This window comes from Macadamia integrifolia, unplaced genomic scaffold (genome assembly GCF_013358625.1).
Source record: "Macadamia integrifolia cultivar HAES 741 unplaced genomic scaffold, SCU_Mint_v3 scaffold766, whole genome shotgun sequence".
NCBI lineage: Eukaryota > Viridiplantae > Streptophyta > Magnoliopsida > Proteales > Proteaceae > Macadamia > Macadamia integrifolia.
This window is the reverse complement of record NW_024870535.1, coordinates 198,433-225,007: the sequence shown is the minus strand read 5'-3', so window position 1 is coordinate 225,007 and position 26,575 is coordinate 198,433. Positions and strand designations below refer to the sequence as shown.

Genomic DNA, 26,575 nt, shown 5'->3' with positions numbered 1-26,575 from the left:
CTGCCTTGCCTTTTTATTGGTTTTTCTTGTTTGATGTATTTTTCCTTCTCTTTTTTATAAAGATCATCTTTTAAAAAAAAAAAAAAAAAAAAAAAAAAAAAAAAAAAAAAAAAAAAGAGGGGGGTCATTCTTGTAATTTGTCAAAAATGTTCAATGCAAAAAATTAAGGCACCATTTGATAACATTTCTGTTGTTTCTGTGTCTAGAAACAGTTTTTCACATTTTCGAAAACAAAAACAGATTTTTTAGTGTTTGATAAACCTGCTCCCATATATTGAAGCTACATGGTGGGAAAGGTGTGGCAAAAACAAATTCAAACTCCATCTCAATGACCCGAAAACAGGCTTGTTCACAGCCCCAAATGTGGATGCACTTAATAAGGCAAAGGTTGTTCCTATGCTACCAAATGTTGAAGTTGTTTGAGTTCCAAAAGTAGAGTTTCTTGTAGCACCTCTTGATGGAAAGCATGTAGTAGTACCTATGCTACCAAATGTTGAAGTTGTTGGAGTTCCAAGAGTAGGGTTGCTTCTAGCACCTCTTGTTGGGAAGCATGTAGTAGTACCTATGCTACCAAATGTTGAAGTTGTTAGAGTCCCGAAAGTTGGGCATTGGGACAAACTACTCAGCGGAATTTTCAGCTTTCTTTGATGGGTTGCAAATGGCTAGAGATAAAGGGGTTGACAAGTTAAGGATTGAGTGTGATTCCTAAGTTGTTGTCATTTGAATTCAAAATCAATCGATCCTTTGGTACTTTGAATAAATTTGGTAGAATCTCAAACAACATTCAGTGGTGTATCTCGCATTCTTACAGGGAGATTAACTCAGTGGCAGATAAATTAGCCAAGCACGCTGCAACAGCTAGAAATCATCTTCTTGGAATTCAACTCTTTTTTCGCTAAAAGGTCTTGTAAATTAAAAAGACTAAGAAAAACTGTACAAGGGAAGGAAGAACAAGGGGAGAAAACCAAATCAAAAGCATACAATCACAACCCTAGGACCCTCCTCCACCTTCGGCATTGCCATCAGCAGAAGGAGGAAAACTAGGCAATATAAGGAGGAAAAAATAAGATTAATAGAATCTGAGTCGCGATCTGCCCATTGCATCATCCAATAAGAAATGATGTACCTCTGGAGGCCACACGACATTAGATGAAGATGTCTCTTTCTTTGCTGCCAATTGTGCTAGAAAATCTGCTATCGGATTGGCTTCCCGGTAGCAATGCGTGATTTTCCAACTTATACCCCTGAGGTAGGAAATGAGAGTAGACCACTTCTGCCATACAAACCATAGGATCAGCCCCCTTTGCATCATAATGACTACTGATACCGAATCACATTCAATCCATAAAGCTTCACACTTCTTCTCTCTTGCTCTATCGATTCCCTCCATCAAAGCATGGAATTCAGCTTGGAAACCTAGAATTCAACTCTAGATTTTATAAACTATGATCTAAATTGGGATTATCTGTAGAGACCGAGGTATCGGTTTATATAATTTTCTTTAGATTGATTCGTTATTTTTTTTTTCTTTTTATGTATTCTCCTTTTTCCCCCAATTTTAATGATATTCACTTGCTGACTTTTAGAAAAAATAGTACCACCAAAAGTTGGGTTGCCTGTATCACCTGTTGTTGGAAAGTATGAAGTAGGACCAAAACCTGGTGCTTTAGAACTGCAAACATAGGCTGACTTGATCCACCCAAGGGTTGTGTTGAACCAAATAGAGGGTGATGCGGTTGTGTTATATGAGGAACCCAATCAAAACCTCCACAAGTGTCACACTTTAGAACAATTCTATAACATCCTGTAAAAGGAAAAGAAGTCGTTAATTAGTTAAGAAAGCAGTACCCAATAACATATGTTGAAAAACAAGTTCAAGAACATATGAAATTTTTATATATTGAATCTTCAAAGTAGAGGCAACAAATGAGAAGCAAAGACTAAACAATGATTAACAGGAGAAAGAAACAAGGGTTGTGTTGAACCAAATAGAGGGTGATGTGGTTGTGATATATGAGGAGCCCAATCAAAACCTCCACAAGTAGCACACTTTAGAACAATTCTAAGAGATCCTGTAAAAGGAAAAGAAGTCATTGTTAGTTAAGAAAGCAGTACCCAATAACATAAGTTGGAAAACAAGTTCAAGGACATATGACATTCTTATTGAGTCCTCAAAGTAGGGATTTTTTTTCTTTCTTTTGCTATGAATCAGCAAATGAAAAAATAAATATTAGAATAAGCGGATGTATAAAAAAAAAAAAAAAAAAAAAAAATGTCCAAGCATACCCAGACGATCACAACAAACATAGAGAAATAAAATGAACTTTAGACTCCACATTTGGCAATGCCATCAACAAAGACCTAAAATCAATCTATCAATGTCCGAAGACCCCACCTACGGCACTGCCATCAGCAGAAGACTCAAAACAAAGAAACTACAAAAGAGGAATAGAAAATCAAGTAGAAATAAATCTAAACAATGATTAAAATAGGGACAAAAAATGAGAAGCAAAGACTACACAATGATTAACAGGAGAAAGGAACAATTAAAAAATAATGATATGGTAGTTTAAATTTAATTAATTAATGAAATACTTTAATATATATTGAGCTAACAATTGAACTAGACACAAAAGGGTTTGTTACTGTACTACCAAATGCTTTTGACAACAGTATTCTTCCATTTTTGTACTAATAATATATCACATGCTTACCACAAAATAAGGATGGAGGTGTACTAGGCACAAAAGGGTTTGTTACTGTACTACCAAATGCTGAAGCTGTTGCAAACCCAAAAGCTTGGGAACTTGAGGCATCAAGTCCTGGTCGCTGGCTTGTTGCCGGCTGAATGAATGCACCAGAGGATGGTTTTGAACCAAATAAATTGTTCCCAGATGCCTCTTGTGTTGTTTGGAATTGGTTTCCAAGTGAAAAAGGATTGCACCCAAAGCCTTCTGAAATAGGCTTCGGTCCAGTCATAGATGGTGCTGCAATAACAAAGGAATTGGTGTCAAGAAAGCACTAAATGAGAAGAAAAGACTAAACAATGATATTATACCTCAACTTCATCAAAGAAAAACTTTGAAAAAAAAAGAGAGTAAATGACATATCACCTTCCATAGGTTGAAAATTAGAGATCAATCAATCATCAAATCAAAAGGGCATGCTGGCAAAGGTCAAGCTCAGTCTAAATACATGGTGGGTTCATCTAATATAAAATCACACATTAATTTTTCTTTGGAAAAATTACGTGATTACCCATTATTAGGTTTGTTTTTACAAAAATATCCGGATCAACAGATTTACACAAAAAGAGTTTGGATATTACAAATATACCCAGAATAGTGTTTTCCGTACGCCTTTTATTGGATGGTTACGAGTTGAGACATCAGTGTCTTTTTTTTTCTTCTTTTCTTAACAAACATCGTCGTCTTGGTCGATAGCCGACACCCATGTCTCCTACGCTAAGCCAACGCGCAAGAACATCCAACGCACCCTCAACTATCCCGTCTACTCTGCCGACCCTAGAGATTACCTCTTCACTATCTCGTTTGCTCCGTCGACCATTGAAATTACCTCTCGTCCACTACAGCGGTCATAGAACCATATACCAGACCCACGGAAGATTACCCCTTCCCGCTGCTACTCCCCCACAAACCCATCCTCGGCCTTCAGATTGTGCAACTCCCACTCCCTATGGTTGACTGCAAAGGGATCCTCCTTGTGAGTGAACATGACTTTCAAAACCCTTGTGACAAGGAATAGGTTGATCACCAACACCGTTGCAAATCCAAAGATCGGGAAACCCAACTACATGAAGAAAAAAAAAAAAAAAAAAAAAAAAACAAAAAACAAAAAAAAAAGGCAAAGAGAGACAATAGGAGAAGGGAAAACTAAATCAATAGGAAAAAAAACATAAATAAATCAGAGATCGCCATTTTGTCTCATCCGTCGCAGCACCAACATCGTTCGCCTGACTGCTGCAACTCTCTACCGAGGTCACAATCCCCAACTGCGAGCCATCTCGCCTCACCTATCGCACCCTTCACCACCATTGCCTCACCCGTCGCAAACGTCGATCTTTCAACATCGGCCACACCGCAGCCCCATCGCCTCACCCATCAAAGATAGAGAGAGAAAGAGGACAAACTAGTTTAATGTAGAGGGGTTTCTCTGACTATTCATTCCTCTGGCTTCCATCCACTTTTTCAGATGAATCTAGAGAGCTTACATTGTAGGAAGAAGAAGAGGAAGAGGTGGGTGGGGTTCTTGGTGTGGGGCCGAGTTGTGTTGAAGGAAGAAGAACAAGCAGCAGCAGCAGCAGAAAAGGAAGTGGCAGCAGGGGATGGAGGTGGTGGTGCTGCAGGAAGAAGGAAAAGAGGAAGTGGCAGGTGGAGTTGCAGGAGGAAGAAAGAAGAAGAAGAAGGGGCAGGTAGGTCCAGGTGCAAGAGGAAGAAACGACTACCTTTTGCTGGAAACGGACGTTTTAGATCCAATTAGAGAAAACTAAGACAAAATCGGAAAAAGTACAACCGATTGCAGGAGAATACATGCCTAATTCACTGGTCACACATATGCTTTTGTTGCAGAAGCTTTGGCTATGAGACGTGCCCTTCTCTTAGTACTTTCCAAAGGTCTTTACTCTCTTATTATTGAAGGGGACAACCAGATGATCATTAATCTCCTCCAACAGCTCTCTAACGAATGTCCCTGGCGTATTTCGTTCGTATTGAAGACTGCCTCCAGCTATGCAATCAATTTAGTCATGTCGTTTTTATTCCTGTTTATAGGGAAAAGAATTCAAGTAGCTGACTATCTTGCATCTTTTGGTCATGTGCTAGCCTCTCCTTGGATCTTCAATCCGTTCATGTACCTCCCTCTTTTTCTCTTAATTAAATTATCATATATAGAGTAGAAACACCATAATATATTAATAGCAAGGAACTTAATATATCATATATAGGAATTAAAGATTCCACACTGCAAGAAAAAATAAAAAATAGGAAAAAAAAAAAAGGCTTCATTAAAATAAAGAACATTATAAGGTGTCTCCCATTATCTCTACTAAGTTACTAATTGAAAAATAGAGATGGAAGAGAATACTTTTGATAAGAATATGAAACTTAGTAACTCTCTAATGGTGCAACTTGATGCTCCTAATTCAAAGATCACTTAATTAAGTTGAGGAAACATTCTGGCTTGGCTATTGTGCGTAAAAACATAAGCAACGAAATGAAGTAAAGGTAAAATTGATGAAAGATATTCTTAACCATATATTTTCTTTATCAAAAAAAAAGAAAAAATAAATTAAAATCAAGGGACAAAGTTTTCTGTCCAAGAGCGACCCATGCACCACAGACACAGGGCATGAACAACCAGGGGTAGGGCAGCTCCGAGACAGAAAACACTAGCCAAAAAATATTTATATATATATATATAATCTAATTATTGGGGTGTAATTATTCCCTTTGCCCTTTATTATATTTTTCCTTTATATTGCAACTCACTTGGGACAATTTGATGGGATTCTGCAAAACGTGGGTCCTTATAGGGAGAAGGAGCATGGTTCTAAGTATTGATATCGGATCAGCCATGTCAATCTTAGATCAGGTATCGATCAAGGGTAAAATCATTAAAAAAAAAAAGAGAAAAATTTATAGCGCCATCATCCAAAGAATGCCTCTATTAGAGAGACAGTCCTACATAATTCCAAATTACGTTCACACATCCTACCATCAGTCTCTTCAATAGTGACATTCTCTAAGGGGCAAAATCGACCTATCGAAATCAATATAGACGAATAATCGAAGTCCCAAGATTTAAATCCCTAAGAAGGAGCGCACAGCTCTTATGAGTCATATGGTTACCAGAAAATAAGGAGGGTGATGCGTTGCCAATAACCGCAGGTGTGGAAGAAGCCCCCAAGCCAAACCTTGGAGAATCAGAAATAGAGGAACTCAATGGCATATTTGAGGATGACTCCCCCAAGTCTGCCATGTCATATTTAATAAAGAAAAAACAAAATCAGAAATAGCTTGTTAGAGAGAGAGAGAGAGAGAGAGAGAGAGAGAATAAGGAAAGCTAATGATTCGGATAACTTACTCTTGTTCCACTTACTCGAATCGAACATCCTTAATTGTTGTTGTGGTTCTTTTTCTCTCTCTAAAAGACACAAACACACAGAAGGATAGAAGGAATAGAATCAAAGAGAAGCAAGCGGCATTGATGAATGAAGGAGGGGTTCATTATTTATAGGGGTTAGTTTATTAATCCTTATTGGTTAGTTGGGTCAACCGATATAGGCAGCTTAAATCCTAAGCAATTTGAAAAATTACGATCCAAGTGCTTACATCCAACGCTAATTAAAGAAAAATAACTCTTATAAATCTGAATTATAATATATACAATTAGTAAAATAAATTGGAGAGAAACTTCTACCGTCTCACGCGTATTATACACTGGTCAAATTTCTAGTCTTGAATGAAAATATCTCTCTGCTTATTTTTAAATTAAGAAGAAAGTTACTGGTCGCGTGGTCCATGTGCGAGATAAACAAGGACACATGTATCACCTATGAGATCAAAAATTACATTCATATTGATGCGATGTATGTGTTGATTCAGGGGCGCAATTAGGAAGCAATCATTACTGCCTAACTTATTATTATGAAGTATTCATCTTTTGTGCAAAAGAACAGCACAATGTCCATATAGATGCAAATTCTTTCAGACGCCAAGACACAAAATCGGAGGCCCCACCTACTCCCGATCCTGCACATCTTTTTGAATTGGTCATTTCATCATTTTTTTTTTTCATTCACCTATTTTAGAAAATAGTATAAAATCAATAAGACTTGCCTCTAATAAAATTTACAGGTTTTTTTAATCAAAGACTTGAAAAGAAAATCATTTTTCTCAATTCCAATATTTAGGGTTCCAAGCCTCCGATCAATTACCCATAATTTGTTCAATTCTAGGATTTTAGACCATGATGATGAATATATTCAAGATACGAATGGATGAAGCTTTGAATCAACCGATGAACAATGTAAAAGCCAAAGGTAGAGGAAGACCCTGTGGGCTTTCAGAACCGGTGGCAGTTTTGTACATCATTTGTGCGTTGTTGTCATGGTACACTAGTTGAAAAACCAGCGGCTTTTCATAGAAAAAAATCAAAACCACCTATAGAAATCTGAATTACTTAATGAAATGAAAACCAATGTGCAAGAGTCTGGAAGCCCGAGCATCAGCCACTGTTCAATTTTGTTTTCCTCGTGCTATCAAGAAAGTGAAATTTACCTGAACTCAATTCCCCCATTATATATAAGCTATTGATTCCACGAAACCATCAGTCTCAGATGGAAACCCTTTTTCTCTTCTTCTTCTTCTACATTGTTAATTTCAAAGATAGAGTGAAGGAGCAAGGACGATTGATGAGTTTGAGGTGTACGAGCAGAATCTGCATAAGAGATCTGCAAGGGCTGAAAGACCAGAGATCTCAAGGAATGATGATTGGATTCAAGTTCCGTAGTGGGAAACATATATCGGAAGGACTTCACCGGAAAATGCAGTGGTCTCCACCTTCACTGAATAAGGTAAACTCCGCTTATCTTTGGTTGGGTAAGATTTTGGAGATTTTAGGGGCTTTAGTTTTATAAAAGTAAGAAGGGTTATAATAGTAATTTTAAATTAGGTTTACATGATTAAGGGCCATTAGGTCTTTTCATTTTCAAAAGTAACATTAGTCTAACAGTGTTAGGATTTGTGGGTTTAAATGTAGCAAATGAAATTTGAGAGGGGAGGACGTAATATAGAGAAACACAAGGGGAGTTTGATGTAAATCGCCCGATGTTATAATTATAAATGGAAAACTTTTGTAGAAAAAGTTCTACAAAAGATATTTCGTTTTTCACAACCTAAATATATACGAAAACGTTAGTCTTCGGCTTTTATAATGATAAAGCAACTAAGTATAACTAATAGTACTCACACCAGAAAAAAAAAAAAAAAACCAATAGTACTGGGCTGGGCTGGTAAGCCCGTCCCAATCAGGGTCCATTAGGGTTGGGTTGGGCTAAGCCCGACAGTGCTGAACTTGGACTGAGATATCTCAGATCTACCTAGGACTGGGCTGGGCTAGGTTGAGTCAAGGTGCAGCCCAACCCAGCCCATTGACACCCATCCTAATTATATTACTCCCCACTATTTTTACAAACCCTTATAGCCTAATCTATTTTGTCCATTGTATCGCCATGGCATTGCATCTTGTAGTATGAGCAGAACTCTAACGTACTCAAAGGTTCACAATAGAAGAGTGTACGCTTGCTATCCAAAGTCAGAAGCTAGAAGTTGATCTATCTTAGAATCAGTTTTACAAACAAGTCCGATTGCATCACAAGGGGGAAAATGTTGTCTTTAGGAGAACCTGAAGTGGCAAGTCTCAGCCTTACATCATCATCTTGAAGAAGAACATAAGTTCAATACTCTCCCTTACCGCATCAACATAACAAATAACTACTTCTTACATAAGTTTATACTTGTAGCTAACGTCAACCAGCATAAGACCAAATTTTCAAAATTCAAAATTTATCCTCACTTCCCTTCCCTTCCCATTCCAATCCTTTTCAAAGTTCCACCAAATCTTTTGCAATATTCACAGAATATAGAAATCAAGACACGCCCAGATTGGCCTTTCTTTTATCTCGGGAAAGATTTTTCCACTTTGATGCCATTAAATCACAAAACAAAAAGGAAAGATGAAATTTATAGGAATATAAAACAAGGCTAAGGAAAAATGTACATCAGTAATAAGATGTACAAGATTAACATCCGAGCATACCCAAAAGGATGAACAATGAGAATAATTCAGATTCCACCTTCAGCATGATTATCAGCAGAGAACAAATTAAACCAAAAATAAATTTACTTGACCAAAAAATCCATCTTCGGCATGACCATCAACAAAAACATAACACAAGAAACTTTCAAAATCCTAAAATGACTGTGACTACAATTACTAAACAAATCTGAAATGTGTCTTTTCTTAGACGTCCCAATTTTTTTTTCGCTCTAGAAGATAATTTACATTAATAAAGAAAAAAAAAAAGATGAAATTTTACATAACAGGATTTGAAATTTTCTGACATACTAACAACAAAACAAAGCTACATTCTCCCATCTTCAACATTGCCATCAACACGAGAAACTAGCCTGCAAGAAAAATAAAATAAATATCACAACCAAAATAAATGACTAGAAGAAGAAAGAAACCAACAAACTAATATCAACTAGAAAACTGGAACCTCGCCTTGCGTTGGGCATTAACTAGGAAGTCCCAATTAATTTCATTGTGAGAAAACAAATCAAGGCCTAGAATGCCAAGACAAGGATTTGTTGAAATGTTCAATGGAAGTTTAATTCAACTTCTTCCCATATTTAGTAAGTGTTTGGTATGAATTTTTCGGAATACATTCTGGATCAACACATTTTGAAGCCTACTTTTTCACTTTAAAATGTGTTTTAGACTCAAAATCTATTCTGATAATGCATACCAAACACAACTTTAGTTTACCAACATTTTTTGAATGAAATAGGTGTAGGTTCCCTGTGATTTGAAACCACCTGCTCCCATTTGTGTAAGCCACATGGTGGAAAAAGTCTGGCCTCTAAAAACAAAATTTCAAAAAGTGTGGCCTCCAAAACAAATTCAAACACATGAAAGATCATTATATTTAGGACTGACTCACAGTGAATCGCAGGACTTCAGATGCACCTAAGAGGGTATTTTAGGGAAATTTTCCGCACCACCCCCTGGAGAATGCCACAATGATAAGACCACCCCCTCTGTTTCACCAAATTATTCTCAAACCCCTACCGTTAGTTAGTGTTAAGGAATATGCCATATATACTGATGTCAGCTGGTGTATTTTTTTTCAAAATATGAAAATACCCTTACAAAAGTTAAATTACTTGATATACCCCTTTTTAAACCCCTAACCCTCATCACATACCCTTCTTCCCCAAACCGTGAAGAGCAATGCCAGAGACACCGTCGCCTCATTCCCACAGGCAAGTTCCGAATTCGTCGAGGCATTCAAAGCCGTTACCCAGTTGAGTAGTAAGAGGTTTCACTACATATTCCCCCTTGGTCCACAGATTTAGATTACTGATACCTCATTCTCTTGGTTATGTTGGAAATATACACACAATGGTTCACAGATTTAGAACCTTGAACTTTTTTCTCCAATCCTGTAATTTTTATTTTTGCATTCTTTACCTGATAGGGAAATCAAAGATGGAAGCAAGAGAGCAACATAAAGTCAATTTAATGGTTCTGCTAATTCAATGTATTTACTTTTGAATCACCCTTAAAGAACACTCAGAAACGGATTCCTTATCTATCGATCAATCGGTGGCCATGGCTGTGAGGAAGCCACCCTTCCTGCTCCTGAAAATCAATGTGATAATGAAGCAAGACCTAGCTCCTCTATCCAGTAAAATGTGCACCTATGCGGTCTCCTAGGTTAACCGAACACGTAAGATCTCCACCCACGTCGACTCCCGTGGTCACACCGACCCAACCTAGAACGACAAGTTTGTGTTCCGTGTCGATGACTAGTTTCTCCAATCCAACACCTCTACCATCATGATCGAAATCTACGCCCTCCGCTGCTTCCGCAACTTCTGCATTGGAATCGTCCGAGTCCTCGTTGGTGACCTTATCCCAAACAATGTCGCAACTGTGGATCCACCCTCCGTGGTATGCGATTTGTAGCCTTCCAGATCCGACATACCTCAGGCCGTCCACAGGACATCCTCAACATTGGTGTCGCAGTCCTCGACATTTCATTGCGAAGTATGCCACTCTACACCATTGCCAACTCCAATACCGTGACCTAAGGGGGGAAGAAGTCCACATCCCGGCCACCACAATCACCCACCTCCCAAGATCCAACTCCACCGCACCAGAAGCGATGTCTCCGAGATGCTAAAAAATAAGGATATCACGTCGCTAATAGAACCCACACTTCTAATACATTCCTTAGGCCACCATTACCACTGCCACCGCCACTGCCGCCACCATCACCATCACCAAAAGGAAACGAGAGACACTACCATGCACCTGGTGCACTTGCAAGCGAAGGAGAATTGAGTTGTGAGTAGCTTTGCATTTGGTCATGTGTTAATCAAAAGGGCAAACTCGTCATTTCAATTCCTCACTTAGCAATGACTGACGGTAGGGGGTCTGAGAATAATTTGGTGAAACAAAGGGGGTGGTCTTATCATTGTCGCATTCTCCAGGGGGTGGCGTGGTAAATTTCCCTTTTGGAAAACATACTAAAACACTATAAGGGTTTGTGAACCCTAAAACAGTATGGTGTACCGTCTCACATATTGGAGGAAAACTTTCTTCTTATAGTATTTTTTTCTTAGCCAACTAGTCATACCCAAGAAAAATAACAGTCACAAACCTGAAGAAGAATTCTGAACTCCATAAAGAGATGGACTACATCCAAATGGAGCTGAAGGCCGGAGTTGTACTGAAGCTGGAGGATGGAGCACTTGAAGAGCCAAAAGCAGGAGTGCTTGATGACTCAAAAACATGTTTGTTCATAGCCCCAGATGTGGATGCACTGGATGAGCCAAAGGTTGTTCCTATGCTACCAAATGTTGAAGTTGCTGGAGTCCCAAAAATAGGGTTGCTCGTAGCACCTTTTGTTGGAAAGCATCTATTAGTACCAAAACCTGGTATTTTAAAACTAGCAAACTTAGGCTGACTTGATTCACCCAAGGGTTGTGTTAAATGAGGAACCCAATCAAAACCTCCACAAGTTGCACACTTCAGACCGATTCTAAGAGAACCCAGTGTAAGAGAAGTAAACATAGATTGAATTGATCCACCCAAGGGTTGTGTGGAACCAAATAGAGGGTGATTTGTTTGTGTTATATGAGGAATCCAATCAAAACCTTCACAAGTAGCACACTTTAGAGCAATACTAAAAGATCCTGTAAAAGGAAAAGAAGTTGTTAGCTAGGAAAGCAGTACCCAATAACATAAGTTGAAAAACAAGTTTAAGAACATATGATATTCTTATAAAGTCCTCAAAGTAGGGACAACAAATGAGAAGCAAAGACTAAACAATGATTAACAGGAGAAAGGAATAATTAAAAAATAAATAAATATAACTATAAAATGATGTGGTGGTTTAAATTTAATTAATTAGTTAAATACTTGAAAAAAATAAATTTAAAAGAAAAAGGTCATATCCTCCTAAACATTGATTCTTTGAACTATCAAGAAGAAACCAATCAGCAACAAAATCATATTAGGACATGAGTCCTGTGGAAAAATTTATATGGGCATGCAAAGATAGTGTAACTCAATTGAATATATGGGTGGATGTGGACGAAGGGTGTCAATGGGCTGGGTTGGGCTGGGTTTCTTAAAACCCAACCCAACCCATAGGTCTCTTAACCCACTCTAGGCCTAGCACAACCCTAGGTCGGGCTGAGATATTTCAACCCAACCCAATCCGGCTCTTATTAATTCTTATTGGACCAGGCTGGGCCAGGTTGGCCTTAATTGTCCATGGCAGCCCCTATATATTATCATGTAGATGTGTGTGTGTGAGAGAGAGAGAGAGATAGAGAGAGAGACCATTAATCTACTCATTCTCAAATTTTGAAAGCCAAAAAGGCATATTAAAAAAGGAAAAAATGAAGATACACGTGAGTGGCTTGATTATAAAAAGTGTTGTTAGTGAATGGGGACATTTAAAAAAATATATATTTTATATGTTAATATAGTCATATAATATATTTATGGTATGTATATTTATAATATACATAGGGTTGGGCTGGGCCTAGTTGGGCTCAACCCAAGCCCAGCCCAGCCAAGCCATGTATTGGACCTGAAAATTCCAGCTTAAGCCCACCCTATGGGCTGAAAATGGCTTAATGTATAAACTTTTTTTTTTTTTTTTAGATATACAAGATTAATATCTAAGCATTCCTAGATGAAAAAAAAAAATTATAAAAGTCATATCTTTGTAATTTTAACCACATCAATACTCATTTGGGCCTGTTTTATAAGTGAAAGAAATTATAAAAATCACATCTTTGTTCAGTTGGGCCTGTTTTATAAGTTAAATAGGTGTGGAGGACATGCACCTATATTACAACATAGCAAGTGCTGAATCGAGTTCTTCTTTCTTTTTTGATTACCTTCCTCGTGTATGTATAAGACCGAATCCATTCGATTTCTAAAAAAAATCATTAATTCTTAAATTTTCGAGGAATCCAATCTTTACAAGGCTTGGCTGAAGTGCAAAATATCAATATATCGCATGCTTACCACAAGATGAGGATGCAGGTGTACTAGACACAAAAGGGTTTGTTCCTGTGCTACCAAATGCTGAAGCTGTTGCAAACCCAAAAGCATGAGAACTTGAGGCATCAAGTCCTGGTCGCTGGCTTGTTGCTGGCTGAATGAATGCACCAGAGGATGGTTTTGAACCAAAAAGGATTGCACCCGATGTCTCTTGTTTTGTTTGGGATGGGTTTCCAAGTGGAAAAGGATTGCACCCGAAGCCTTCTGAAACAGGCTTCTGTCCAGTCATAGATGGTGCTGCAATAAAAAAGGAATTGGTGTCAAGAAAACACCAAATGAGAAGAAAAGACTAAAGAGTGATATTATACGCTCAACTTAATCAAAGAAAAACTTTGGAATAAAAAAGAGAGTAAATGACATATAATCTTCCCTAGGTTGAATCATCAAATCAAAAGGGCTTGCTGGCAAAGGTCAAGCTCAGTCTAAATACATGGTGGGTCCATCTAATAAAAAACCGCATTTTTATTATTTTTATTTTTTATTTTTTATTTTTTTTAAGTAATGAAATCACACGTCAATGACATCGTTAAATTTTTAATTTGATATGAGTAAGTTAATTTGCTTGAGGTTGGGCACCAGCTAGTTTTCTTGGAGCTAACATCTCAACCAATGGTAGGCTGTGAGGACTTTTTAAGGGCAGAAGAGACTCAAACACAATGTTGGACACAACCATAGTATGCCCAGCCTTTATTCTTAAAAAAAATTTACTAAATTGACAGAAGAGGGTTGACTCGTTAAGCATGAATTTTGCAAGGGAGGAATGGGGTCTTCTAATCATATGGACCCATGCAACATGGCATGTGGTGAAGTACTAATCTTCACAAGACATGGCTAAAAATAATATAAACGAAGGAAAAAGGCTCTACGCACTACCCTTGTATGGCCATCACACTGTCCTTCCTCTTGATATTCTCTCCTTCCTTATATTTGAGCATTTATATAGAAAACATGAGGTGATTCCCTCTAGTGCTCGCCTTGGATTGGCGTGTAGATGCCTTTAGACATTGGTAGCTTATAGATTCCCTACAGATAAAAGAATCATACCTCATTCTTATCAAAAAATGAGAATGAAAGAGCTGCCAAATGCATCTACTGAAGGAGATCCAAGGCTCTCTATTGCTACCCCAAAGCCAAATGCTGGTGCGAGGTTATCTTGTGCTACCAAATGTTGAACATCCAAAGCCATTACAAGTAGGCTTTGTCCGCTTATAGAAGATCTTGTGAAAAGAAAAAGGATTCATTGGTCAAGAACAAGTTAAGCTTGGGTATGATTAAAAGAGGGAGGGAATATGGATACATAGGCCTATGGTACTAAAATATTAAAGAGAAAGTAATACTTTTTAGAAGTCCAATTCAAATAATTATGTGAGATAATAATATGGTAAACATTTTTTTTTTCTTTTTTTGAGCAACCCAGTGCACAAGGCTCATGTTACTGCAGAGTTTGGGAGAAGCAAGTCTACGCAGTCTTACCCTCTGCTTCGTAGAAAAGACTGTTTCCAAGTTCATCTATAAAAATTCATAAGGAAAAATATAGACATATTACTTACCAGAAAATAAGGAGGTGGATGAGTTGTTAATAGCCGTAGATGTGGAAAAAACTCCCAAACCAAGCCTTGAAGAATCTCCTGCCGGTGGTGGTGGTGGTGGTGGTGGTGGTGGTGTTATTATGAAGTTCAAAGGCGTAGAGGACCCCAGTGCCATATTTGATGATGATTCCCCCAAATCTGCCAGGTCATCTTTAATCAAGAAAAGAAAAAATCATAAGTTAGAGAGAGAATATAAGGAAAGCCAAGAAGAGAGAGAGAGAATAAGGACAGTTAATGATTCGGATAACTTACGCTTGTTGTGATTCACTCTCTCTCTCTCTCTCTCAAAGACAAACACGCTGAAGGATAGAATGAATAGGGAGGGGTTCATTATTTATAGGGGTTAGTTTATTAATCCGTATTGGTTGTTAGTTGGGTCAACCAATATAGGTAGCTTAAATCCGAAGCTATTTAAAAAAGTACGGTCCAAGTGCTTACATCTAACGCTAATTGAAAAAAATAACAAGTAAAAATCTGAATTATAATATATATAATTAATAAAATAAATTGGAGAGAAACTTCTACCGTCTCACGCGTATTGCACATTGGGCAAAATTTCTACTCTTGTTGTTAATGAATGAAAATATTTCTCTATTTATTTTAAAATTTAGAAGAAAAGAAAGTTACTGGTCGTGTGGTCCATGCTATAAGATCAAAAATTATATTCGTGTTGATGCCATGTATGCCTTGATGCAGGGGCATGATCGGAAGCAATCATCACTTGCCTAGTTTATTATTATGGAATTTTTAATTTTTGTGCAAAAGAACTGCAAGTTGTCAGTATAGATGCAAATTCTTTCACACGTCAAGATGGGAGAAGAGAATTGAGAATTGAGATAGTTCCAATTCAATTCTCATTGATACCCACGTACATACAACAAGGCTCCATACTCAAGAGTCCTAAGTGGTAGCGTAAGGAAAAAGAAAAATGTAAAGATACAAATTAAGGCAACCTACAACCTTCTTTGAGCAGACAAAAAGAAATGTTGAAAGCTCCCTAAATCAAACAGGACAAACCCTATAACCATTCATGTAATATAGAAAGAAAAGCTTTAACAATTAGGAAAAGATGTTACGAAAGAGTTAAGTAGCCCAATCATAGGAGCGAAGAAAGTACGAGGCACTTTTCATGCGACGACTCTTCCACAAAAAGCTTCTCACTACTAGATGGATCATAGGGGTGCAAGTTTGGCCTTGACGGCCCGAACCCGCCCTTGGCCCGCCCTGATTTCGAACGAGTATTGACCCAAAAATTTTGGCCCTAAGGGCCGGCCAGACCCTGAAATTTCTGACCCTGAGTCAGGGTCAGGGCGGGTAAGGGTTGATGTCTGTGGCCCGCCCAGCCCACCCTGAACCCGACCCTGATTTTTTTACTCTGACTTTTGGTCCTCGTTTTGGCCTGGCCCGGCCCTGATTTATTCCCATGATGTTGACCTGGTTGTGACCTTGATGTTAACATTGAATTTAACCCAATTTTATATATTGTTTGACATTGAGTCATTGACACCTCAAAACTCTTAATATATCTTCTCACCGATCTCTCACTTTTTTTACCAAAAAAAAAAATCACTCTTGCTTTTTTTACCAAGAAATTTGTAACTTTATATTTTTTATCTCCTCTTTATTATGAATATTTTTTATTTTTAAGTTATTTCATATTTTGCAAGGTCCGGGTCAAGGTATATCCAACCCTTGATGGCAAACCAAGATTAGGATCAATCAGGTTCAAGGTCATCCCGGTCCGACCTTGAAAAATTAGGGTCAATCAGGGCGGGTAAGGGTTGGGCTGAACCCTGAAGGGTAGAGCTAGGGTTAAAGTTTTGCGACCCTAAGTTAGGGTCAGGGCGGGTTTAGGCCCAGTTAAAGGGACTTAAGGTTGAGCTAGGGTTTTAAGAAACCCAACCCAACCCAACCCGGCCCTGCTACACCCTAATGGAACAGGTTTCTAAAGACTTCAACGCCACCGTCCTCATTCGACTCTGATGCTTTCTCTAAAAATCTAAATATATACCCTCCATATTATCAAGTTGATGGGTCAGCTTCACACTATGGTTTAACTCAATTTGATCTATAACCTCCTCACTATGATTCAACTCTGTCTCTTCCTCTGAAAAAATAACAGAATCTAAAAGATTCTCAGTTCCCTTGAAATAAGATGCATCTGCTATAGATTTGGGAGTCAAATATTCAATCAATCTGCCATTATCCTCTCAATCGACCACGTCAACATTGTCTCTTTTAGGAATATTCTCCACCAAATATTTTAAGGAAGGCAAAACCGTGGTCAAATAAATAGTATAAGAGATTTCCTATTGGAATATTTTCATAGTTTTAAAATTAAAGATTCAATATTTTGATTCATCAAAGTGTATGTTGGAGAGGTTTGTCTCTTCCTAATAGGCACCTAAGTGACCAATAGGTGTAACTATTGGAAAACATATCTGAATGGTCAACAAACATGTATTATGGAAGAGACATGGCTTTTGGGAGCACCCATTAGAGGTGACCCTTCTTCTCCTATATATAGTAAGATAATCACTACTTCAAAGGGATTGGATAGGATCTTTTTCCACTTCGGATCTGGCTCCTCTCCAACAACTGCACCCTCCAACCACCCTCCAACGATCCATCCAAGGGTTGGGAGGGTTTGGTCAAGCATCCCAACACCTAGGGATATGTGTTCAAGCATTCCCAACCCTTGGATGGATCGTTGGAGGGTTGGTGGTGCTGGATAGGATCTTTTTCCACTTCAAAGAGGTTTTTTGGTTTTCTCTATTATGGTTTGTTTTTATTCTTTTGAACTATTGAGCATAGCCTTACTCTCCCAAATGATCATAGTCTGTATACAATTAAACAAAAATCAATGGTTATTTTATCTTTGAGGTAAAATGCAGGAATCCCCAACTGTACTAATGTAGGAGGCGTTTCAAATCTTAAGGAGAGTATCTATTTGTGATACGACTCAACCTTTTTAGTTCATTGATTTCAACAATCCGTGCCGATCTTTTTCGTCAATTCATCTTGCTTCAACCAAGGAGTGCATCTCAATAATATCGGTCATGTAATTCTCAACATCAGGTAATAATTTCTAACATTTCCTTGGCTGAGTCACCCCCCTTTTGCTTAATAAAGTATATTGACTTTGCCATCTCATCATCCAACCTACCTTCAATGTCAAGAGAATTCTAGATAAGGTTCAAATTAGAAATAATATCTTGTCCCTTGATGCTTTCCATGACCTTAAACACTTCTTCATTAGAATTTGAAATCTTACTAACTTTGTCCTCCAAATTAGGAGAAAAAATAGGGATTGATTGGCCTTCAATCCTAATCGGTTCATTGAAAGAAATAAAATTCAAATCCTACCCTTCCTCCCCTAATTTTTCTCCATCAAACTCCTTATTTTCCTCCAAAGAGAGAGCCAACAAAGTCAGATTCACAATAATTGGGGAGCAATTCATACTTTAATTATACTCTTAGCTAGGTATGCAAGACTATAAAGACTATATGAGTTCTATGCTAATTAATTAATGGCCTTCCATTCTACATATAACTAGGCGCCCTCAAAGTTTCCCAACTTAGCAGATTAGCCCTTTTTTTTCCTTTACTCCAGAGAAGATCTTATTAAATCATAAAACAGAAGGAAAGATGAAATTTATAGGAATATAAACAAGCTCGAAAAAAGAAATATACACACACACACATATATATATATATATATTTTGTTATAAGTCAACAAAAATATATATTAATAATAAAATGTATTAGATTAATGTCTGGGCATACCTAAACAGATAAAGAATGAGAATAATTTGGACTCCACCTCTGGCATGGCCATCAGCAGCGAACAAATCAAATCAAAAATTAAAATCACTTCCTCTAAGAATCCATATTCGGTATGACTATCAGTAGAAAACTTAAGATAAGAAACTTTCAAAATCCTGAATGACTATGTGAATATAATCACTAAACAAATCTCAAATGTGGCCTTTCTAGGAAGTCCCAGTTTTGTTTTTCATTAGAAGATAATTTAGATAAATAAAAAAAGAGAGGAAAGAAAAGGAAGAAGAAGAAGAAGCTGAGCTACTCTCTCCCACCTTCAATATTACCATCAACAGGAGAAACTAACCTTTAAACAAAATAAAATAAATACCACAACCACAATAAATGACTACAAGAAGAAACCAAAAAAATAATATTAACTAGAAAACTAGAATCTTGCCCTGCATTGGGCATTAACTAGGAGGTTTCATTTAATTTATTGTGAGGAAACAAATTAAGGATTAAAATGCCAAGACAAGGATTCTTGCAAAAGCACACCCTTCTCAACAAGCAAATCAACTACTGTATTTGCTTCCCAAAAACAATGGCAAATCCCTCAAGATGTTGGAGATAAGTATCCCTTTAGAGAGAGCACATTTGCTGAAAATACCATGGGATGGAATTATTCTTGACACAAACCACAATCGCATATGAATATTCTGATTCTATACACAGCCGATGAATTTCTCTCTCTTTAGCAACCTCTAATCCATATATAAAGGTAGCGAATTTACAATGTCGAAATCTAGCCAAAGCAATTTACAAGTATAACGGAAGATGCAATCAACTCTTCCTTCATCCATGAATGAGAAATTAAGTTGTTTGTATACATAATCCAAATATATGATCTTTGTTCCATCTATTAATGAAGATTAATGAAGAGACAGAAGATGATTTTTTTTTTTTTTTTGCTAACGACGGGTATATAGGCCTTCAGCCTGACAAGTCCCACGGGGCCGTACTGACCCCACAACCCCATGGACCAAATCATACCGGGATTGAATGAGAACAATTCAACTTTCATTGAAAGCAATGAAGAGCACTAAACACTCTCGTGTGAGTGGCCCAAGGTGAGTCTAGTGGAAGTCGAATTTAGGACGTCCGAGTTTATGGTTCATTAATATTTTCAGGTATATCCTCAATAGAAGAGGAAAATTAAATGAATTTGCCAATTATAAAATATGTTAATATTTATAGATTAGTCAATCTCCTCATCTCAACTTGCATCTCAGTGCATTTGTTATACTATTCACGTTCAATATGTCTCAGGCTAACCATCTTTCTTATTTCCTTGGGAAGCTCTCGGAGCTAGATCAATGCAATTGTTGAGTTTAATGTTTGTAAATTGTAAAGGCTAGTGATAAACTCCGATATCACTTCAATCATACTATATGAGAGGTAAAGGTACCTCAAATGTTCATATTGTAGATACTTACATCCAACACAGGTAAGCACTGGACGTTCGTCAAAATGTCAATAATTGAGACCATACAATATGGACATATAAATGTCCGCAATTTCTTTGCCTTCATCAAGGCTTTTGAAAATTCAATTGGTATGTCCTCATGACCTAGAAAAAGTGACAAACTAGAAACTTCATTAGAAATATCTTCTAAAGTTTTTACACCCATAGGATAGCAGAATAAGCATGCTTTCCAACAGCTTGTGCAAGATCATGCATCTTGCATTTCTTTAAATCCCCGTATACGTTCGACAATAAGATATTGAAATATTCATTGCCGACATCCTCCATTTGTTTGCTTTCAAGGAATCCCTCTACCATCCATGATTATATCAAATTTTTTTTTTTCACTAAATGTAAAATCCTTAGGGAATACTGAAAAATATGGAAAACATCGTTTCACATGTGGTAGCAAATTATCGTTACTCAACTTTAACATGGGCATTATTCCAGTACTACTTCCATCTTGTAGTGAAGTCAAAATTTCATTTTTCTCTATAGAATACCACTCGTGTTCTTCTACTTTGGAGTGTATTGGGCTTCCTAAGAACTTCATTGCCAAAGGCACTCCTTTATACTTATTTACAATTCTTCTTCCAATATCCACCAGGTTCGAGGTTTCTTGTGGTTCTCCATTTCTAAATACTCTTTCACTAAATAGAGATCAACATTCTTGATCCGTTAAGGTAGTCTGCAGCTTTTCTCTCTCTCTTCACTGGATGACTCTCAACATCATGGAGTAGACATTGGAGGGTGCTTAAGGTAGTCTGGAGCTTTTTCCAGCTCTCCCTTCAAGCCCCATGTTAGACCTAATTCTTGGGTAGCAAAAGGGATCAAAGTCTTCAAGATTTCCAGTGATCCAGAGACAAGAATTTGTTAAGTTTGTCTCGAATTTTTGACCCGTTTTGAAGATTGACCCGCTCTGACATATTTTGTGGAGACTTGAATGGAAAGTTTTTTGAAATCTATGATGGAAGCAGAGGGGTTGGGCCCACGACTTAGAGTATATAATGTATTGTTGTCTTATTGAGATGGTCATTGTATTTTGGGGCTCTTTTCGAGCTAGGGTTTCAGGGTGAGTTTTCTCGTCGCTGCTTGAGTGTAATATCTCTTCTACACCTAATTATTAAATTTTCCGAATTATTCTCGAATAATTTGGCCGAACAAAATTTTACTGAATTATATGAATAATTCTGTCTAAATCCGAATCAAATAAAAAATTCTCGAATTTTATAGACTTTTTAAAAATTCACTAATAATTCGACCAAACCGAATTTTATCCGAATTTTATAAAAACTTTACCTTTAATAAGTCAATAAGCCTTTAGAAAATAGTGTGATTATAATACATTTATTATCCTAATGTTATTTTTCTTCATTTTTTTAACAAAAACCAACAAAACTTATCTTTCTTGAGGTAATCTCTCACCCTTCTACAAAAAAAAAAATCTCTCACCCCATTTTGGTTTGACTAAGTCCTACAATCGTTACTCTCTTTTCAATCTTTAAGGTGAACATGCATGGTGGGTGACATGGGTTTAGCTGAATTTGTGCTCAATCCCACCTCTCAGTCTCTCTTTCTTTGATTCAATTATTTGAGTAATAGGGAATGAGTTAGGAAAATAAAAAGAGCTAAATATAATATTTTTATCTTTAAAATTTAAAATTTTAATTTGTATATCATTTGTATGTTATGTACATATGATAATTGATAGATAATATGAAACAAGTATTGCAAATATTAAAAATAACATCCGAAATTTTTGTCTGTTTTTTATTTTTGTAAACGAATAATTCCCGATTCCGAGTCCAAACTTGAATTTTATTATCTCTGTTTTTTTTACCTATATTTTGACGGAATCGTTGAATTAATAAAACAAATTAATCCGAATAATCTCTGAATCCAAATTTAATAACTATGCTTCTATATAGTGAAACATCTTCTTCTTCGCCCAAGGACATAGAACACCACACCAGTGTATAAATCTAATTAAATCTTTATATTGTACAGATCTATTATCTATTCATTTTTATATTTCTTGGTATTTGATATAACAGAATTGAATCAGCGGACATCTTTATTTTCTTAGCAAAGAACAGCAGGTACTTCTCTTTCTGTCTGAACAAGGAAAATAAAAGTGAAGTTTATCCTAAGAAAAAAATATAAATTTTCTCTTGTTAGGTAGGAAAGACTCTAGGTGGAAATGTGGAAGTGAATGACCGCCATGTGAGTAGGCCCCATGCAATTAATAAAGAAGCACTACCTAGTGATAGGGTGTCAAAGTTAGCTCACTGACAGGTCCGATCTAGGACTAAATTTATCGGACTCTAGCACCGATCAATTACCAATTGGGTGTTCTTGACATAAGATAGAACCCAATAATCAATCATTTATGGCCCGAATAGTCTATTTAGATCGAGTATGGTCCATTTATGGTCTATTTTCTAGTTAAATCCAATTGGGTCAATTGCCACCCGTTTAAGGGGCGGTTATAACCTGATTAATCTTTTTAATCCATTTAAAAACCAATTGTTGCCCGTTTATGGTCTATTTAAGGACCATATATAGCCGATTGGTCTGGTTAAATACATTTTTTTTTCATCATAATACAATTCTTGGGTTGCATCATGGGATTTTCCATATTTTCATGATTTTTCTGGTTTTATTAGATTTTTTTTAAGTTTATTTTAGCCCCAGAGGAGTTTTCATAAATTTTCACTACTAGTTTTTTAAATTTTTGTATAGCATTTTTTTATCAAATTTTATAGTGTGTGTGTGTTTTTGTTTTTTTGGATTAAAGATGCTTTCTTGTAGGGGTGTCAACCGGTCGGGCCGGTCCGGTTTTGGTCGGGCTTAATCGGGCTTGAAGACTTTCAAAGGCTACACCGTGTCCGCCCATTTAATTAATCGGGCTTAGTTATTGAGGGCATGGTACACTTTATATTCGGTCGGTCGGTCTCGGGCTATAATCGGGCTACCTTAATCGGGCTACCTTAATCGGGCTTTAGTCGGGCCTTAACCGGGCTACAGACATGTTTAATGTTAAACGGGCTTTAACCGGTTTTTAAACGGGCCCTCTTTAAAATGTGCTCTTATATTCCGGCCCACTCATGCAAGCCCAGAAAAATGACAATAAATCAATAAATGATACCAAATATAACCATTATTTAAAATGTGAACATGTCTTTTACTTTTTAGTTTTTATTCTTTAATTTGGGGGGTAAAATAGGTATTCTACAATCATTAAAGGGTCGGGCCAAGTCGGTGCACAATAGGCCGATCTCGGTCGGGCGTTATTCGGTCAGTCTCTGTCGGGCGCCCGACGGTCCAAGTAACAAAACCAAGACCGACCATTTATAAACGGGCCGGGCTCAAGCGCGACACGTTTAATAAACGGTCTGGGCCAGGCCGGTCTATAAACGGTCGATCCCGATCGGTTTAGTTGGGTCGGACCACGAATTGACACCCCTACTTTCTTGTTTCATTAGAATCTTAGATTAGTTCTTGGGCTTTATTTGATTTTCTAATGCATCTATGAATATTAATTATTAAGTATTTTGCCTCACGATTGTGTGCTAAACTTGGTTTCGTAGCTAGCCACTTTGGGTATGTGGATTCTCACCTCTAGATTTTCATTTTTTATTTGGCTTCTTGTATTTTCACATTATACTCAAATATTTCTTACAAAATACTCATAAGACTGGTTTAATCAGCGGACTAGGGTGCCTAATTATATTCCCTAGACCGTAACATAACCTATACCCTAATTTTTGTTTGACAACCCTATTAGCATTGTTATAGAGTTACTTTTGTGTTTTGTAGGTTTTAGATCCTAATCTAGGAGATGACACTATATTTATGTTGGAGATTCTTTATTATAGAATCATATGAATAACCCCATGTTAGAATATAAGAATCATAAACCAATCATAAAAGATTAACCATGGGTGTAATCCCTAAACTAAGAACACATAAATATATAGATTTACCCCATATATGATAATCAATGAGAATAGAAGAATAAATGTGTGTAAGTTTAGAAGTCCCATAAGTATTGATCACGTAACTCTCTCACATGTGCTTGAAGATTAATCTTATGAAGATTGTAACAAAGAATTATACAATGAAGTCCCAACTGCTAAGATCTTCTGCATGCATTATTCCTGGTTAGTCCGTGCTTCCAAAACCATGAAGGTGTTAAAGTGACGGCTGCAGAGACCTTTAACTTCTATTTATAATAGAATTCCTAAAACCCTAATTCATTCCCACAATGGATTAGGCTAAGAGTTTTCTAATCAGAGTGGGTCTATTATTGCTTAGGCCCAATAGATCAATCGGTATTAGTTAAGCCTATATAAAAATCCTAACAATTTATTCATTTCTCTTTCCAAAGAGATGAGCTATAGAACTTCACAAACCTTTTTTTCCGTGAGAAGGTTCATTGTTCTCACATTCACCTTGACCATGGGACCAAAAATCTCAACCCTAACCCAATTCAACCCAACCCAACCCAACCCAACCCTTATTAGGTTCAAGGTAGACTTGGTTTTGCTAGGCCAAACTTGCATAACTAATTTAGGACTTGGGCTTAGGAATTGGAACAATAACTACCAATCCCAATACAATACCTAGTGAACTCAGCCATAAGTGGCCAACTCAATCCAAGCATATATCAATTTTAGATGGATCACAAATTAATATGGATTGGTGAATGAACTTTACTTGATCCTAGCCGATTCTGAGTCAACTCGATGATATAACTGATTCAATCTAGATCCCTAAATGGCTAAATCCATGCTAGCATCCATTGCGCCCTTAAGTAGATATGCAAATCCATGCTCAAGCTTTACCAAAAACAATAAATAAAAAAAATCCTTATGATATAGGAGAGCGTTCCCCATATCAATATAAGTAGGAATCTGCATGCCACACTAAAATAGGTGTCTTAAAAAATATATCATATATATGTGATTCATATTTTTTTGAACAGATAAAAAAATAATAATAAATAAATAAGATAAAAGATTTTCACATTGTAAGTTGAAATTTGAAATTGCACGCAGGCCCCTTTTAAGACTAACGGTAACAACCCCTTGTAAAATATTTTATATACCCCTTTCTTTCTCCCTAACAGCCTCTCAAACCCTCTTTTTCACAATGACAACGTGTAGAATTTTTCCCCAAAGAACAAAATCATGAAAAGGAAAGTGCACATCAGAGGTATGTCAATATGTTTTCTTTAACTTTAAGATCTCTTGGGTTTTTAAGAAAAATAAATGGGTAGAGTATAAGACTTATCTGAAATATGTTATATTTGTACTACAACACCATAATAATCCTTCTTCTTGAATTAAGAACAAACAAAATTGGAGTTGAGTTGTATCAAAAGATACTATCTTTGAGATTTTTAAATGTCTCTAATTATACATGGTTGACTATTCTGTTTATACCTCTAAGATAAAACAACTCTCAATCACACAAGTTGTATTTCTACATGTAATTACACAGGAAAGTCCGAAGACTATATGGTTATCGAACACAAAGAATACTGGATACATAAAGAGACTACAAAGAACATAACACATAATTGGGGGAAAAAACACTTGTTAATAGCCTTTGTCAAATTTTCAGACTATCTACAGAATATATAGACAACATATCTTTTTACGTATGAATATGTACATAAACAAATTTATCTTTATCTATATAAACATCCTTATATATACCTATATATACAAACATTCATATACACATATAAATGTGTCTATACATTCATACACCCCCACCCCCACCCCTACCCCTACCCCTACCCCTACCCCTAAAAAATATTTTAGAAGCTTTAATACTCGACATAAATAAATCCAAGAGGCCGGTTTTGGTTCCTATGGGCTGCGGGGACTGGGAGTGGGTTGGATAAGGAAGAATCTAGATTTTAGAGAGCGATGCTTTTCATTGGAAAGAAAAAAATCTGGAGAGAGAGAGAGAGAGAGAGTCTCAAATCACAGACATTGTACCTCATATCTTTGGAAAAGTACAAGAGGTTAAAAGCACAAGATAAGCGTGTATCCTATTGCAAGTTGCTTTCCCACTCCAATCCAAACTCCAACCTCGAGTTTCCACCATTTTGATGTACTCAGCCGTCTGATTCCACTTAAATTAATTTCATCCGTCCCTTTATCTGTGGGCCACCTTTAACATCTTTCCTAGCGAATCAAGGATTTTCAGAATCTGCCTTTTTCGCGGATTTCAATTTCATATAAAATACAATTTTTTTTCCTTTAGGGCTCATCTTAAATAAGCCAATAGAATCAAC

The 26,575-nt window shown here is 36.8% G+C and overlaps 2 protein-coding genes across 2 annotated transcripts in view; both read right to left on the bottom strand.

Moving 5' to 3' along the window:
* The window catches only part of LOC122069924 (nuclear pore complex protein NUP98A-like), a 14,879-nt gene extending 4,036 nt beyond the window's left edge, over positions 1-10,843 (bottom strand). Inside the window, exons 1-7 of the mRNA XM_042633986.1 lie at positions 10,793-10,843; positions 10,581-10,716; positions 6,103-6,162; positions 5,868-5,990; positions 2,715-2,987; positions 1,986-2,072; positions 1,626-1,804 (exon numbers count right to left, since the gene is read on the bottom strand). Of these exons, the coding sequence (XP_042489920.1) occupies positions 1,626-1,804; positions 1,986-2,072; positions 2,715-2,987; positions 5,868-5,990; positions 6,103-6,162; positions 10,581-10,716; positions 10,793-10,843 (909 nt within the window). The remainder of the gene's footprint in view (positions 1-1,625; positions 1,805-1,985; positions 2,073-2,714; positions 2,988-5,867; positions 5,991-6,102; positions 6,163-10,580; positions 10,717-10,792) is intronic.
* LOC122069920 (nuclear pore complex protein NUP98A-like) lies at positions 8,826-15,272 on the bottom strand. Its single transcript, XM_042633982.1, has 5 exons — positions 15,231-15,272; positions 14,940-15,128; positions 13,354-13,626; positions 11,471-12,005; positions 8,826-9,209 (listed from the first exon to the last, which is right to left on the bottom strand). The coding sequence occupies exons 2-4, from the start codon at positions 15,091-15,093 to the stop codon at positions 11,506-11,508; spliced, it is 927 nt and encodes a 308-aa protein (XP_042489916.1). The 5' UTR covers positions 15,094-15,128; positions 15,231-15,272; the 3' UTR covers positions 8,826-9,209; positions 11,471-11,505.
* Positions 15,273-26,575: the final 11,303 nt, after the last annotated feature.

What these genes read in the sequence shown, in the direction of transcription:
- LOC122069920 (XM_042633982.1), bottom strand. Translation starts at nt 15,093, where the DNA reads ATGGCACTGGGGTCCTCTACGCCTTTGAACTTCATAATAACACCACCA. An exon ending in ATCCACCTCCTTATTTTCTG is followed by an intron (nt 13,627 to 14,939) that starts GTAAGTAATATG and finishes TTTTTATTGCAG; the next exon opens with CACCATCTATGACTGGACAG. An exon ending in ACCTGCATCCTCATCTTGTG is followed by an intron (nt 12,006 to 13,353) that starts GTAAGCATGCGA and finishes TTCCTTTTACAG; the next exon opens with GATCTTTTAGTATTGCTCTA.